The sequence below is a fragment of the Artemia sp. Qi Xiang Cuo genome, chromosome 14 (assembly GCF_049724085.1).
Source record: "Artemia sp. Qi Xiang Cuo chromosome 14, ASM4972408v1, whole genome shotgun sequence".
NCBI lineage: Eukaryota > Metazoa > Arthropoda > Branchiopoda > Anostraca > Artemiidae > Artemia > Artemia sp. Qi Xiang Cuo.
In genome coordinates, this window is record NC_142807.1 from 20,636,143 (window position 1) to 20,650,319 (window position 14,177).

At 37.1% G+C, this 14,177-nt stretch overlaps 1 protein-coding gene across 1 annotated transcript in view; it reads left to right on the top strand.

Annotated features, from left to right (window-relative positions):
* The window catches only part of LOC148944247 (uncharacterized), a 229,527-nt gene that overhangs the window by 190,526 nt on the left and 24,824 nt on the right, over positions 1-14,177 (top strand). Inside the window, exons 7-8 of the mRNA XM_089099729.1 lie at positions 1,355-1,486; positions 2,558-2,687. Coding sequence (XP_088955855.1) covers positions 1,355-1,486; positions 2,558-2,687 — 262 coding nt within the window. The remainder of the gene's footprint in view (positions 1-1,354; positions 1,487-2,557; positions 2,688-14,177) is intronic.

Consider the following 14,177-nt stretch of genomic DNA (forward strand, 5'->3'; position numbering starts at 1 on the left):
ATTGTAACTGTGCGAAGAAGTTCTAAAAAAAAAATACAATTGGGTAGTAGCGCAAAAAACAACATAGGAAACAAAATATTTTTTTTCGATGATGATAACTTATCTTAACTGAATAGACTGAATTTTTTTAATATTTGGTTAAAATGAGATCAATCTGAGGTAAAGGTGTAAGCAAATGGGCGGGGTCTGGGGGCTAAAGCCTTGCATATCATTGATCTGAAAACTAAGAATTTTTATATGCGAAATGTCCAAGAAAACATTCAACCAGCCTTGTGAGAAATTTTCAATAGATAAATGATTTCAGAATGTGATTGGCTGAAAATAATTTAAAATACAAATCTATGAAACTCCTAAGCATCTCCTAAAGTTTCACTTTGTAACGACACAATGCCATTGCAACTAAATGATCCATGCAACACAAACTATTATTTAGATTGGAATCAGGGACTACCATATAAAATTGTTAAAATTTTGCTCAGGTGCTCTAGAGTTCTAAAAGGTGAAATCGAGAATTATAAGTTCCAATTTCCAAAGTTTAGATTTTAACTGTTGAAGCGATCCTCCCTCAGACACTGGCCTAGACTTTGAACTAGGAACTGGAATCTTGGGGAAGTCTAGAATTCTAGATTTCAATGTCTAAAATCCAGATTTTAACTATTGATGCAATCCTTCCTCATAAACTGGCCTAGACTTTGAACCAGGAACTGAAATCTAGGCAAAATCTAGAATTCTAGATTTCAATTTCTGAAATCTAGATTTTAACTGTTGAAGCTATTCTCCCTCAGACACTGGCCTATGCTTCGAACTAAAAACTGAAATCTAGGTGAAATCTAGAATTCCAGATTCTAATTTCTAATATATAAATTTTAACTTTAGAAAGCAATCCTCCCTCAAACACTGGCCTATGCATTGAACTAGGAACTGAAATCTAGGTGAAATCTAGAGTCCTAGATTCCAATTTCTAACATTTAGATTTTAACTGTTGAAACTATCCTCCCTCAGACAATGGCCAAGACTTTGAACCAGGAACTGCAATCTAGGTGAAATCTAGAATTCTATATTCTAATTTCTAAAATAGAGATTTTAACTGTTGAAGCTATCCTCCCTCGGACACTGGCCGAGACTTCGATCTAGGAACTGAAATCTAAGTTAAATCTAGAATTCTAGAATCCAATTTCTAAAATCTGGATTTTAACTGTCAAAGCAATCCTCCCTCAGACACTGGCCTAGACTATGAACTAGGAAATGTAATTTATTAAACACCTCGCCGAATGATGGACTAAACTTGTAGATTTGTGCTCTTTTTTCTCTAATTTTAACTTTTTTTTTGCTACTTGTTATTATTTCATTACAGCTCGACACACCTCCGGGTTTGGAAGCACTTGCCAGGTTTTGCCCAGATTTGCGACATCTGTCATTCATCGCTGGCAGTAACTTGCATGGTCCGGAGTCGATCGAGGCATTAACTCGGTTTGAAAATCTTCAGGTAAGCTTCTTTTCATTTTGAATCGCTGGTCTCTAAACTCATCGTCGTGGCAATAACTGTACCCATTTAAGAATTTTTTTTTTTGTATCACTTGAACAATTGTTACTTTTTATACTCTGTTCAGAAGGGAAACAAACCTTAAACAAATATTTCACTGATCAACATAAATTTCGCAAGAGCACAATTTCAAGGAACTTTTTTAAAACAAGAAATTTTTTTAAACTTTATCTAGCATAAATATCTTATAGCTTTCATAGAATACCAATTTCCAATGATAATTTAAATTTAAAGGACATAATTTAAATGTAATGACCAACAGAACCTTTTAAACATATATGTCTTGGTCTGTTTTTTTGCCGTAAACATTGGCCACGAATCCTTTGTCAGTACTTTAAATTACGTAGATATATTTTGGAAAAATTGAAACAATAGAAGACGAACACATTGTCATATTCTCCCTCTCCCCCTCGCAAGGGTGTACGGTCCATAATGCCGGGGGAAAACATACACTTAAAAGAAGAAAATGACGAACTGCTGCCGATCACTGACTATCCGTCGAAAACCAAGCCAGAGCGAAGGTTGATGCGCAATAAACAATACCAATAATTTCGAAGTTGAACGAGAGGCAGTGATCGCAGGGAGGCATTCAAACATTGAATTAAAAAAAGAAATAAGTGAAAAAAAATGTCCAGAAATAAAAAAAAATTTATAGTTTTTCTGAAGGCAATAAGCTAGTAGTATTTTTAAGCTGACTCAATCAGAGCATTCCAGACATGATGAGAGGCGGTTAGAGGATGGAAGTTGAAGTGAAGGAAATTCGAATGTTGCCAGAGTTACAAAAGTGATAACGAGAATGATCAGAGACAAGATATGGACAAGTTTTGAGGGTCACAGGAATATCATCGTAGTCAACAAAAATGAAACACACGTGAAAGAATTTCCACTGTTGCATGGAAAATTTATGGTTAAAAATAAAAAATACATTTCTCCGTCTCAAACTCAAATTTCTATAGAAAATAGTTGTTATTTATCTTTGTTTTCGCTTTCCTGAATAATTTTTTTTTATAACAGGTCCTCGAAATGGCCAATTCTGAATATATGAGCCTAGATTTTTGGGATGCCATCCTCCCAGTCTTGGAAATAATAGGCAGTCGACTTATTAAACTGTCACTTAAACGAATGCAAGCATTGGAACTCTGTTGTAAGTATTCACAGCTTCTTTGAAAAAGAAAAAGAAATTCACCGAGAACTTCAAAATAACTATTATAACTTACTCATAAATATCCCGGTTATATTTTCCTCTGAGCAGTGGTGGATCCAGGGGGCCAGGAGACCCTCCCCCCACCAAAATTTTTTCTGGTGCCCATATTCCTTGTTTTTTTTCTGTTTTTCACTCTTTTTTAAAATAAATTTATCAATTTGGTCAATTATTGGCACCCTTGTCACATTGGGCCCCTCCCTAAGATTTTACTTATTGGCACCTTTGTCATATTTCCTCCCCCCAAGATATTGCTCTAGATCCACCCCTACCTCTAAAGACTATAAATCTACTTTAGGGTATATGGCTTGTTTATAGGTGATTATGTAGGGAAGATGGGAATCAGTTTTCGGTTTGTAGCTCGACTCGTCTCCTTCTCAGAATAATGGAAGAGGCTTCCAAAGTAGCGCTTGGCCTCATTTCTTTGACCTCGTTTCTTCGTTTCTAATTTATTTTGCATCAATTAAACCTTCCAGTCCTCTGAATTAAAGCAATTATCAGTAAAATAAATTTACAGTCCTCTGAACGACGGCTAAATTTCTAGGCTGATGACATGGGAAGATGGCTTTTTTCGAAAATCATTTTTTTTCGATCATTTTTTTTTTACAAAAAACTGCATTTTCCTATAGCTCTGTAGTAGAAAATGTTATGCTTGCTTCCTGGAGTCAAACTTTTTTTGGCTCAACTTCTAAAGTACTTATCTCTATAACTTACTTACTTATGTCCCATCCGTCCTTGAAGGTCGTTTTGGGGCCTCTTCTTCAACCAGTTCATTGATGTGCCTCCTGTAGGTGCTTCTGTTGTCGGCCAGGCGGCAGAGTTGTGGCAGGTTGTAAGGTGAGAAGTTTTCTTTCCATCTCTTCGGAGGGCGACCTCTGGGTCGAGAACCGTGCACTCGTCCATCGAAGGTTATCTTCGGGAGACAAGTGCTAGCCATGCGTTGGGTATGTCCAAGCCATTTGAGTTGCTGTAGTTTTATTTTGACCAGCGTTGTAAGCTTGACTTTCAGATAATGGAGAAGCGTGAAGTGGGAGATTCTGTCGTGATAATTGATACCAGGGATGCATCATAGGGGTTTAGTTTTTAAGCCAGCTAAATAGCGTGGATCGCCTTTTTTAAGTATTCAAGATTCACAGGCATAGATGGCGATCGGAATAATCTGGAAGTAGAAGAGTCTCGTTTTGAGAGTTGTTGTTAAGTTCTTATTCCTCCAGATGGGCATCAGAGCTTTAAAACTGGAGTTTGCAAGTGTCAGGCGTCTCTTGATCTCTGAGTTGGTTGTAATCATAAGTAAGTAAGCTCCCAAGGTAGGCGAAGCCTTCCACCCACTCAATGATACCTTCACCAAGCTGAAGGCTGAGATTTGCCTGTGAATCGAATTTGCGTGAACAGCGCATGGCTTTCGTTTTTGAGGTGTTGATTGCCATCCCGAAGAGGTTGGTGGACGAGTGAACGCTGTTAGCCTGAGATTGTAGATCTTGAAGGGACTCGGCTCTTAGGACTATGTCATCAGCATATGCCAGTTTATCTATCACCACTCCTCCGACAAGGGCGCCGGGCGGATTGTCTGTGAGTGAAAGGGTTACAGCTATGAAGAGATTAAACAGCTCCGGTGATATTAGGCAACCTTGAAGTACTCTAGTAGAGGTTTTGAAGCTTTCGGTAAGTCCTTTTCCAGTCATGACCCGGCTACTGAACTTCTTATACATGTCTTTGGTCAGCGAGATCAGGTTGGATGGGATGCCAAAGTGAAGAAGGATGTGCCATAGACCTTCTCTCCATATCCGATCAAAAGCTTGTTTAAAGTCTATGAAAAGGTGGTAGATGCTGCGGCCACGTTCGCTATACTTTTCCATGATCTGCCGAACAATGAATATCTGATCAATTGTTGATCTATTAGGTCGGAAGTCGGCATGGTATTCCGGAATTGACCATTGAGGAAATGGCTCGTATACGCCCGAGCATGACTCTTGTGAGGATTTTTGCAGCGTGGCTGGTAAGACTTATTGGGAGGCATTTGTCGCAGACAGCTTTAGAGCCTTTCTTATGTAGGGGGATTATCGTGGCTTCACACCAGGGTGAGGGGAAGTAACATTTTTCCCAAGCAGCTGTGGCAATTTCGTGGTAAAGGTCAAGGAGTGGTTTGCAGTTTACTTTCAGTAGTTTGGGCTGGATTCCATGGGGACCGGCAGCTTTGTTTGTTCTCAAGTCTCTGATAGCTGCTTCTATTTCAGAGTGAAGAGGGGGAGGACTGGATCTGTAGAGGTTATAGGGAAAGTGTTGAGAATTTTTGGGTCTGGGTGGATGTCCAGATTCAGTTTATTTTTAAAATGGTTTTTCCATCGAGAGCGGATTCCGTCTGTGGATTGAATTTGGTTTCCATGTTCGTCGAGAAGGGAGAACGCTTTGATGTCCTTCTTTTTGGCCAATTCCCGCACTCTTCTATACATGTAGTGTGGGACTTCTTTCTTGAAGGCCGATTCACATTGATCACACGTTTCTTTAATAAAAGCACGATGAGCACGTCTGATGGATTTCTCAACATCTCGTTTGAGTTGCTTGTACCGGTCCCTACTTTCTTTATCTTGCTTGTTCGTGAGTTGGCGCTTTTCGTCGCATAGTGAAATGATCTCGTCTGTTATCCAAGGTTTCAGAATGTTTTTTTGGGTACCCAGTGTGGAATGAGCGACATCACATATGATTTGTGTGCTGCTAGTCACCAGGTTGTCGATATCTTCCTTAGACAGGATAGGTGGAGAATTCAACGTGAGTTCCAAATTTTTCTCGGATAGAATGGTGATATATGTCAAACATGTGTTTTCGTCGTTCAGTAGATCTACTCAACACTTGGGGGTTTTCTGAGATAATTCTCATGCTGTTTTAAGTCTTGTTTTGAACCTAGACATGACAAGCGAGTGGTCGCTGTCAAAGTCGCCACCAGCTAGCGTGACTGTGTTTAGGAGAGACGTTTTCCAACGTCTAGACACGAGGATGTAGTCTATTAATTTTTTAGTTTTTCCATCCGGTGAGGTCCAGGATGTCTTACAACGAGGTCTGTGCTTGAACAGTGTGTTTGTAATGATTAAATCGCTGTCTCTGCAGAATTCGATAAGGTGTTCTCCTCTTCTGTTCATTTTTACATGTCCATATTTACCCACTACATCTTCGTGTCCTGTGTGGTTGTTTCCGACGATGGCGTTGAAGTCACCAATGACAAAGATTATGTCCTTTTTAGAGACAGAATCAACCAGACTTTGAAGCTGGAGATAGAAGTTTTCAGACTCTTTGTCGTCTCTGCGGGAATCCGGAGTGTATACTTGGATAATTGTGAGGTTGGTGGGTGAGCCTTTCAGGCGGATCATGAAGATCCGTTCCGTGAGGGGGGTTACGGAGATTAAGTATTTTCTGGCTTTATTAGACAGTAAGAAACCTACACCTTGTCGATGTTTCTTATTATTACGTCCCGAAAGTAGAAGGGTAACATCTCCATGTTTCTCTTCACCAGTGACTTGAAGATGGGTTTCGGCGAGACCGATAACGTCCCAGCTGTACCGTTTTATCTCTCTTAGGAGTAGGTCTATTTTTCCCTGTTTAGCGAGGGTTCTAGTGTTGAGGGTACCTATTGACATAGTTATTTTTGGAGAAAAAATAGCCTCCAGGGTTGGAGTTGTCAACGTAGATATATTCGCGCGATTCACGGTTGTCGAGTCGTCGGCTGCCCCGGACGCGGTATCTCTTAACGCATTATCATCGGTTACCCCGGACGCGGTAGCACTGGTTCTCATATTTGATCTCTTATTCGTATTCATATTCATCATTAAAATTAAAGAAGGGGTTTCTTGGCTGGCTTCGGTACAGCGGTAAGCCACTCCTCTCTGTCCCTAGCAGGGGACGACTGTATCTATTAACGATAGTGCGTTCTTTTGGTGTCCTGCCACACCAGCAATTTAACCCAGTACTCGGGAAAGATTTGTGACTGACCGGATGTATTCATATACCGATGAGCCCTACCCCGTGCACATCAGAGCAGTCGTCCTTCTCCTCCGTCTGAATTTAAGGCCCCCAGACAAGGGTGGTGCTCCAGCTATGTTTCAAGACCCCAAGAGACTGGGTCCTCCCTTGGTCCCCGCCTCGCTACCAATGAGGTACCCTACATATCTGCAGGGAGTTCCCCTATCCACCACCTGGGGACGCGCTGAGTGGCCTGGGGCAGGCTCCACTGAGAACTCTGAAGTTCTCAGTAGTATTCAGTTGTCTCAGTTCTCATAACGTTGTGCTTTATTTTCATAAAAAAAAGTATTTTTTTTAATTTAGTTCTTAGTCCGGGTTGCAGCGGTAGCTAGCAACCTAGTAAGGGACGATCACGTCCAATGTTATGAAATATAAAAACCCCTAACTCCTAAAAAAAGAGTCAGATCAAAACAAAAAGTACACCATTAGAACCGCCTTGTCCAAAACACCTGTATAGGATACTTTCCGTCCCTTGGCTTGAACAGCAAGGGAAATATATTGGCTTTAAAATCAAGAAAAGTGGCAGCTACTACAACATTCTGCCTAAAAGGCATATTTTTTTTTTCTTCTTACTTTTCCACAGATAGCTTGGCACTGGAACATCGTAGAGAGTTGTTCAATGGCTCATTTTAAAGGAAATTAGTTGGGTTAAAAATCTTTTGTAACTAAAATAAATTTTATCTAAAAGAGGCTGAATTTTTCCACTAAAAACTGCATTTTCGATGTCTTTTCACACTGCAGCCTTTTCAAAGATATTTGATTCTTGTACATAAATCTCATAACTATATATGTGAATCCGGGTTGCAGAAGTAGCTAGCAACCTAGTAAGAGACGATCAGTTCAACGCTAATAAATATAAAAACTCAGAACTCCTAAAAATAGAGTCAGATCATCCGGATTGCAGTGGTAGCTAGTAACCTAGTAAGGGACGATCACGCCCTCCGTGTTGCAGCGGTAGCTAGCAACCTAGTAAGAGACGATCACGTCCAATGATAAGAAATATAAAAACCCATATTTCCTAAAAAAGGAGTCAGATCAAAACAAAAAGTACACCATTAGAACCGCCTTGTCCGAAACCCCTGTATAGTAAACTTTCTGTCCCTTGGCTTGAACAGCAAGGGAAATATATTGGCTTGAAAATCAAGAAAAGTGGCAGCTACTACAACATTCTGCCTAAACGGGATATTTTTTCTTATTCTTTCTTGTTTTCCACTGATAGCTTGGCACTAGAACATTGTAGAGAGTTGTTCAATGGCTCATTTTAAAGGAAATTAATTGGGTTAAAAATATTTTGTAACTAAAATAAATTATTTCTAAGAGAAAATAAATTTTTCAATTAAAAACTGCATTTTCGATGTCTTTTCATACTTCAGTCTTTTCAAAGATATTTGATTTTGGTACATCCTGGTTGCAGCGGTAACTAGCAACCTAGTAAGAGACGATCACGTCCAATGTTAAGAAATATAAAAACCCATAGTTCCTGAAAAAGGAGTCAGATCAAAACAAAAAGTACACCATTAGAACCGCCTTGTCCGAAACCCCTGTATAGGAAACTTTCCCTTCATTGGCTTGAACAGCAGTGGAAATATATTGGCTTGAAAATCAAGAAAAGTGGCAGCTACTACAACATCCTGCCTAAACGGGATATTTTTTTTTCTTTCTTCTTTTCCACAGATAGCTTCGCACTGGAACATCGTAGAAAGTTGTTCAATGGCTCATTTTAAAGGAAATTAATTGGGTTTACAATGATTTGTTATTCCAATGATCGTCTTTTAATGTAACGTATAAAATTTAGTATAGGCAAGAGGTCGTTCTTTATTATAATCTGTGGAAAAGAAGAAAGAAAAAAATATGCCGTTTAGGCAAAATATAGCCGCCACTTTTCTTGATTTTCAAGCCAATATATTATTTAGGATTTATAGGTTCTTATATTTGTTAACATTGGAAGTGATCGTCTCTTACTAGGTTGCTAGCTGCCACTTCAACCCGGATTACAAACAGGAAAAAGCCTAAGGGTTTTCCTTCTTTGAAATAGTAAAAGACGAACCTCAAGCAATCAAGTAGCTAACTAAGTCCAATGTATACAGTGGTATGTTATTCCAATGATCGTCTTTTAATGTAACTTCTCCAAAGAACTATATCAATCATTTATTTAATTTAATATAACCTGATTACAAACAGGAAAAAGCCTACGGCTTTTTCTTCTCTGAAGTAGTAAGAGACGACTCTCAAAGAATCAGGGAGCTAACTAAGTCCAACATATGCAATGATTTGTTCTTCTAATGATCGTCTTTTAATATAATTTTACTATGGGCTAAGATTCGTTCTTTACTGTAACTATATGATTAAAAACAGGAAAAGCCTACAGCTTTTTCTTCTTTGAAAGAGTAAGAGACGAACCTTAAACAATCAAGTTGCTAACTATGTCCGATGTCTGCAATGGTTTATTATTCCAATGATAGTCTTTTAATGTAATATTGCTCAGGAGTCATAAATATTTTCGCTATTTGCAGTTAAATAAAATTATTATATTTAAAATTTTCAGGAATAATTCTAGTTTTAGTTAACAAATATTTTTTTTGTTAACCCCCCCCCCCCAAATTACTGCATTTTACATAATAATGGATAATAATACAAAAATCTTTTTGACAAATACCATTTATGATGAACTATATCGGTCCTTTATAAAACATCAATAGAACCATATCATTACTATATATCATTTACTATAATTAAGTTGAGTGTGTAATTTAGTATAGGCAAGAGTTCGTTCTTTATTATAATTCTGTTTTAGAAATAATTTATTTTAGTTACTATAGATTTTTAACCCAATTAATTTCCTTTAAAAGGAGCCATTGAACAACTATCTACGATGTTCCAGTGCCAAGCTATATCTGGAAACAAAGAAAAAAAATATCCCGTTTAGGCAGAATGTTGTAGTAGCTGCCACTTTTCTTGATTTTCAAGCCAATATATTTCCCTTGCTGTTCAAGCCAAGGGACAGAAAGTTTACTATACAAGAGTTTCGGACAAGGCAGTTCTAATGGTTTACTTTTTGTTTTGATCTGACTCCTTTGTTAGGAACTATGGGTTTTTATATTTCTTAACATTGGACGTGATCGTCTCTTACTAGGTTGCTAGCTACCGCTGCAACCCGGAATAACATTTACAAAGATGTATTAACCAATTTAATATCATGACTTATATATTATTTATATATTTTAAGTCTCTGATAGTACAGTGGTCACTATCACTGTTAGTCATGCGGAAGACCTGGGTTCGATTCCCTTTCAGAAAGTTTTTTTAATATATTGAATTTAAAGTAGTATCTCTTAAATTTACAATTTAAAAAAGAAACTCAGTTTCCCTACCTCTTAGCTAAATATAATAACTTTAATATAAATTAATAAGGGCAAGAGGTCGTTCTTTATTATAATTATTTTCCAGTTAACATTGGCTAGATGTCGTTCTTTATTATATTCAAGCCAATATGTTTCCCATTTTCGTAAAAAAAAAACTGATTCTATTTTAAAGATAATTCGTTTTAATTACAAAAAATTTTCAACCTCATTAATTTCCTTTAAAATGAGCCATTGAACAACTCTCTACGATGTTCCAGTGCCAAGCTATCTGTGGAATTACTAACCTATACTATAATTAAGTGGCGTATAAAATTTAGTATAGGCAAGAGGTCGTTCTTTATTATAAACTTTGTTATTCAACCCAAAGAGTGATAAGTTTCCTTAATAAGGGTTTTGGACAAGGTGGTTCTAATAGTGTAATTTTTGTTTAGATCTGACTCTTTTCTCAGGAGTTAGGGGTTTTTATATTTCTTAACATTGGGCGTGATCGTCTCTTACTAGGTTGCTAGCTACCGCTGCAACCCGGATTTTGTTTTGATCTGACTCCTTTTTTAGGAGCTATGGGTTATTATATTTCTTAACATTGGACGTGATCGTCGCTTACTAGGTTGCTAGATACCGCTGCAACCCGGATTAAAAAATTATTATCATATCTTATGTATAACTTTTATTTTATAAGTCTTAGATAGTCTAATGGTAAGCATGCCCACTTGTTACTTGGGAGAAGGGGGTTCGATTCCCCGTAGAGGAGAACTTTTAATATGTTGAATTAAAAGCACTATCTTTTCAGTTTAAAATTTAAAAAAGAAACTTGTCTATTTACATTCTAGCTAAAATAATGAAGATAATATGAATGAACCACGGGGTTCAGTTTCTTTGGACCTGAGTTCGTTTTTTAACTATAAATACAAACAGGAAAAAGCCTGCGGCTTTTTCTTCTTTTAAATAGTAAGAGACGAAACTCAAACAATCAAGTAGCTAACTAAGTCCAATGTATGGAATGGTTTGTTATTTCAGTGATCGTCTTTTAATGTAATCTTCAGAAACAACAATATAATTTCGTGTTTTTCTATTCACGTCATAGCTCTAATATAAAACTATGACGACATTCAATATTTATCTAGTAGGGTTTCAGACAGGGTAATTCTAATGATGTACTTTTGTTTTGATCTGACTCTATTTTTAGGAGTTTTGTTATATTTCTTAGCATTGGATTGATCGTCTCTTACTAGATTGCTAGCTACTGCTGCAACCCAGATTCACATATATAGTTATTTATGAGAGGCAACCTGGCCGAGTGGTCCAAGGCACTGGTGTTAGCCACCAGTCTCTTCGGAGGCGTGGGTTCAAATCTTACCGCTGGTATACGATTATGTTTGAAAGACTGCAGTGTGAAAAGACATCGAAAATGCAGTTTTTGGTGGAAAAATTTATTCTGTTTTAGAAATAATTTATTTTAGTTACAAAATGTTTTTAAACCAATTAATTTCCTTTAAAATGAGCTATTGAACAACCCTCTACGATGTTCCAGTGCCAAGCTATCTCTGGAAACAAAGAAAAAAAGAAAGAAAGAAAAAAAAAATTGCCCTTTAGGAAGAATGTTGTAGTAGCTGCCACTTTTCTTGATTTTCAGGCCAGTATATTTCCCTTGCTGTTCAAGCCAAGGAACAGAAAGTTTCTTATACAGGAGTTTCGGACAAGGTGGTTCTAATGGTGTACTTTTTGTTTTGATTTGACTCTTTTTTTAGGAACTATGGGTTTTTATATTTCTTATCATTGGACGTGATCGTCTCTTACTAGGTTGCTAGCTACCGCTGCAACCCGGATTATTTCATGACGTCATGGCGCAATGGTATTATTTCATGACGTCTTCAGAAACAACAATATAATTTCGTGTTTTTCTATTCACGTCATAGCTCTAATATAAAACTATGATGACATTCATTATTTATCTAGTAGGGTTTCAGACAAGGTGGTTCTAATGATGTACTTTTGTTTTGATCTGACTCTATTTTTAGGAGTTTTTGGGTTTTTATATTTTTTAGCATTGGACTGATCGTCTCTTACTAGGTTGCTAGCTACTGCTGCAACCCAAATTCACATATATATATATAGTTATGAGAGGCAGATTGGCCGAGTGGTCCAAGGCGCTGGTGTTAGCCACCTGTCTCTTCGGAGGCGTGGGTTCAAATCTTACCGCTGGTATACGATTATGTTTGAAAGACTGCAGTATGAAAAGACATCAAAAATGCAGTTTTTGGTGGAAAAATTTATTCTCTCTTAGAAATAATTTATTTTAGTTACTATAGATTTGTAACCCAATTAATTTCCTTTTGAACAACAAATGAGCTATTGAACAACTTTCTACTTTTTTCCAGTGCCAAGCTATCTCTGTAAAACAAGAAAAAAAGAGAAAGAAAAAAAATAACGTGGTTAAAGTCAATTTTCTTTATTTTCAAGCCAATATATTTCCCTTGCTGTTCAAGCCAAGGGACAGAAATTTTACTATACAGTGGTTTCGGACAAGGCGGTTCTAATGGTGTACTTTTTGTTTTGATTTGACTCCTTTTTCAGGAGCTATGGGTTTTTATATTTCTTAACATTGGACGAGATCGTCTCTTACTCGGTTGCTAGCTACCGCTGCAACCCGGATGTTTTTCACTATCAATTATTACTTCTCGATACGCCTGGTCGGTTGAATACCTTTGCTTTTTTCTTTTCAAGATACTATCTCTGTTTGTTTTGTAGTACTGTTTTTTTAACTTGCGTGTAGCTTGCTTTGATCTAACCATTATGTAATCATGAATGAGACCATTTATAGTTTTGACGTTTCTTATATAGTAATTATGACGTCATGGCGTAATGATTTTATTTTATGACGTCATGGTGCAATGGTATTATTTCATGACGTCTTCAGAAACAACAATATAATTTCGTGTTTTTCTATTCACGTCATAGCTCTAATATAAAACTATGATGAAATTCATTATTTATCTAGTAGGCTTTCAGACAAGGTGGTTATAATGATGTACTTTTGTTTTGATCTGACTCTATTTTTAGGAGTTTTTGGGTTTTTATATTTCTTAGCATTGGATTGATCGTCTCTTACTAGGTTGCTAGCTACTGCTGCAACCCAAATTCACATATATATATAGTTATGAGAGGCAGATTGGCCGAGTGGTCCAAGGCGCTGGTGTTAGCCCCCAGTCTCTTCGGAGGTGTGGGTTCAAATCTTACCACTGGTTTACGATTATGTTTGAAAGACTGCAGTATGAAAAGACATCAAAAATGCAGTTTTTGGTGGAATTTATCCTCTCTTAGAATTGTAACTAGTTACTATAGATTTGTAACCCAATTAATTTCCTTTTAAATGGGCTATTGAACAACTTTCTACGATGTTCCAGTGCCAAGCTATCTTTGGAAAACAAGAAAAAAAAGAGAAAGAAAAAAATATGCCGTTTGTGGAGAATAACGGGGTTGAAGTCAATTTTCTTGATTTTTAAGCCAATATATTTCCCTTGCTGTTCAAGCCAAGGAACAGAAATTTTACTATACAGGGGTTTCGGACAAGGCGGTTCTAATGGTGTACTTTTTGTTTTGATCTGACTCCTTTTTTAGGAGCTATGGGTTTTTATATTTCTTAACATTGGACGTGATCGTCTCTTACTAGGTTGCTATCTACCGCTGCAACCCGGATATAGGTTATAACCAAATATGACGTAATAAGTGAATGCAATATTATACACGTTCATCTTCCGACAAGATAATTCTTTTTTATTTTAGTTCTAAGTTCTGGATCGCTAAAGTTATTATGTAAACTGCAAAAGTATTTATGGTGTCTAAGTAATAATCTTAATTTTTTAATTAAAACTAGAAAAATATCTGAAAATTTTAAAATTATTTTGATTTGTTGTTATGTTTCCGGGTTTATCCGGGTTGCAGCGGTAGCTAGCAACCTAGTAAGAGATTCCACTAAATTAAGATAAAGCCATAGGCTTTTTCCTGTTTGTAATCCTGGTTACAGTGGTAGCTAGCAACCTAGTAAGACGATCACGTCCTA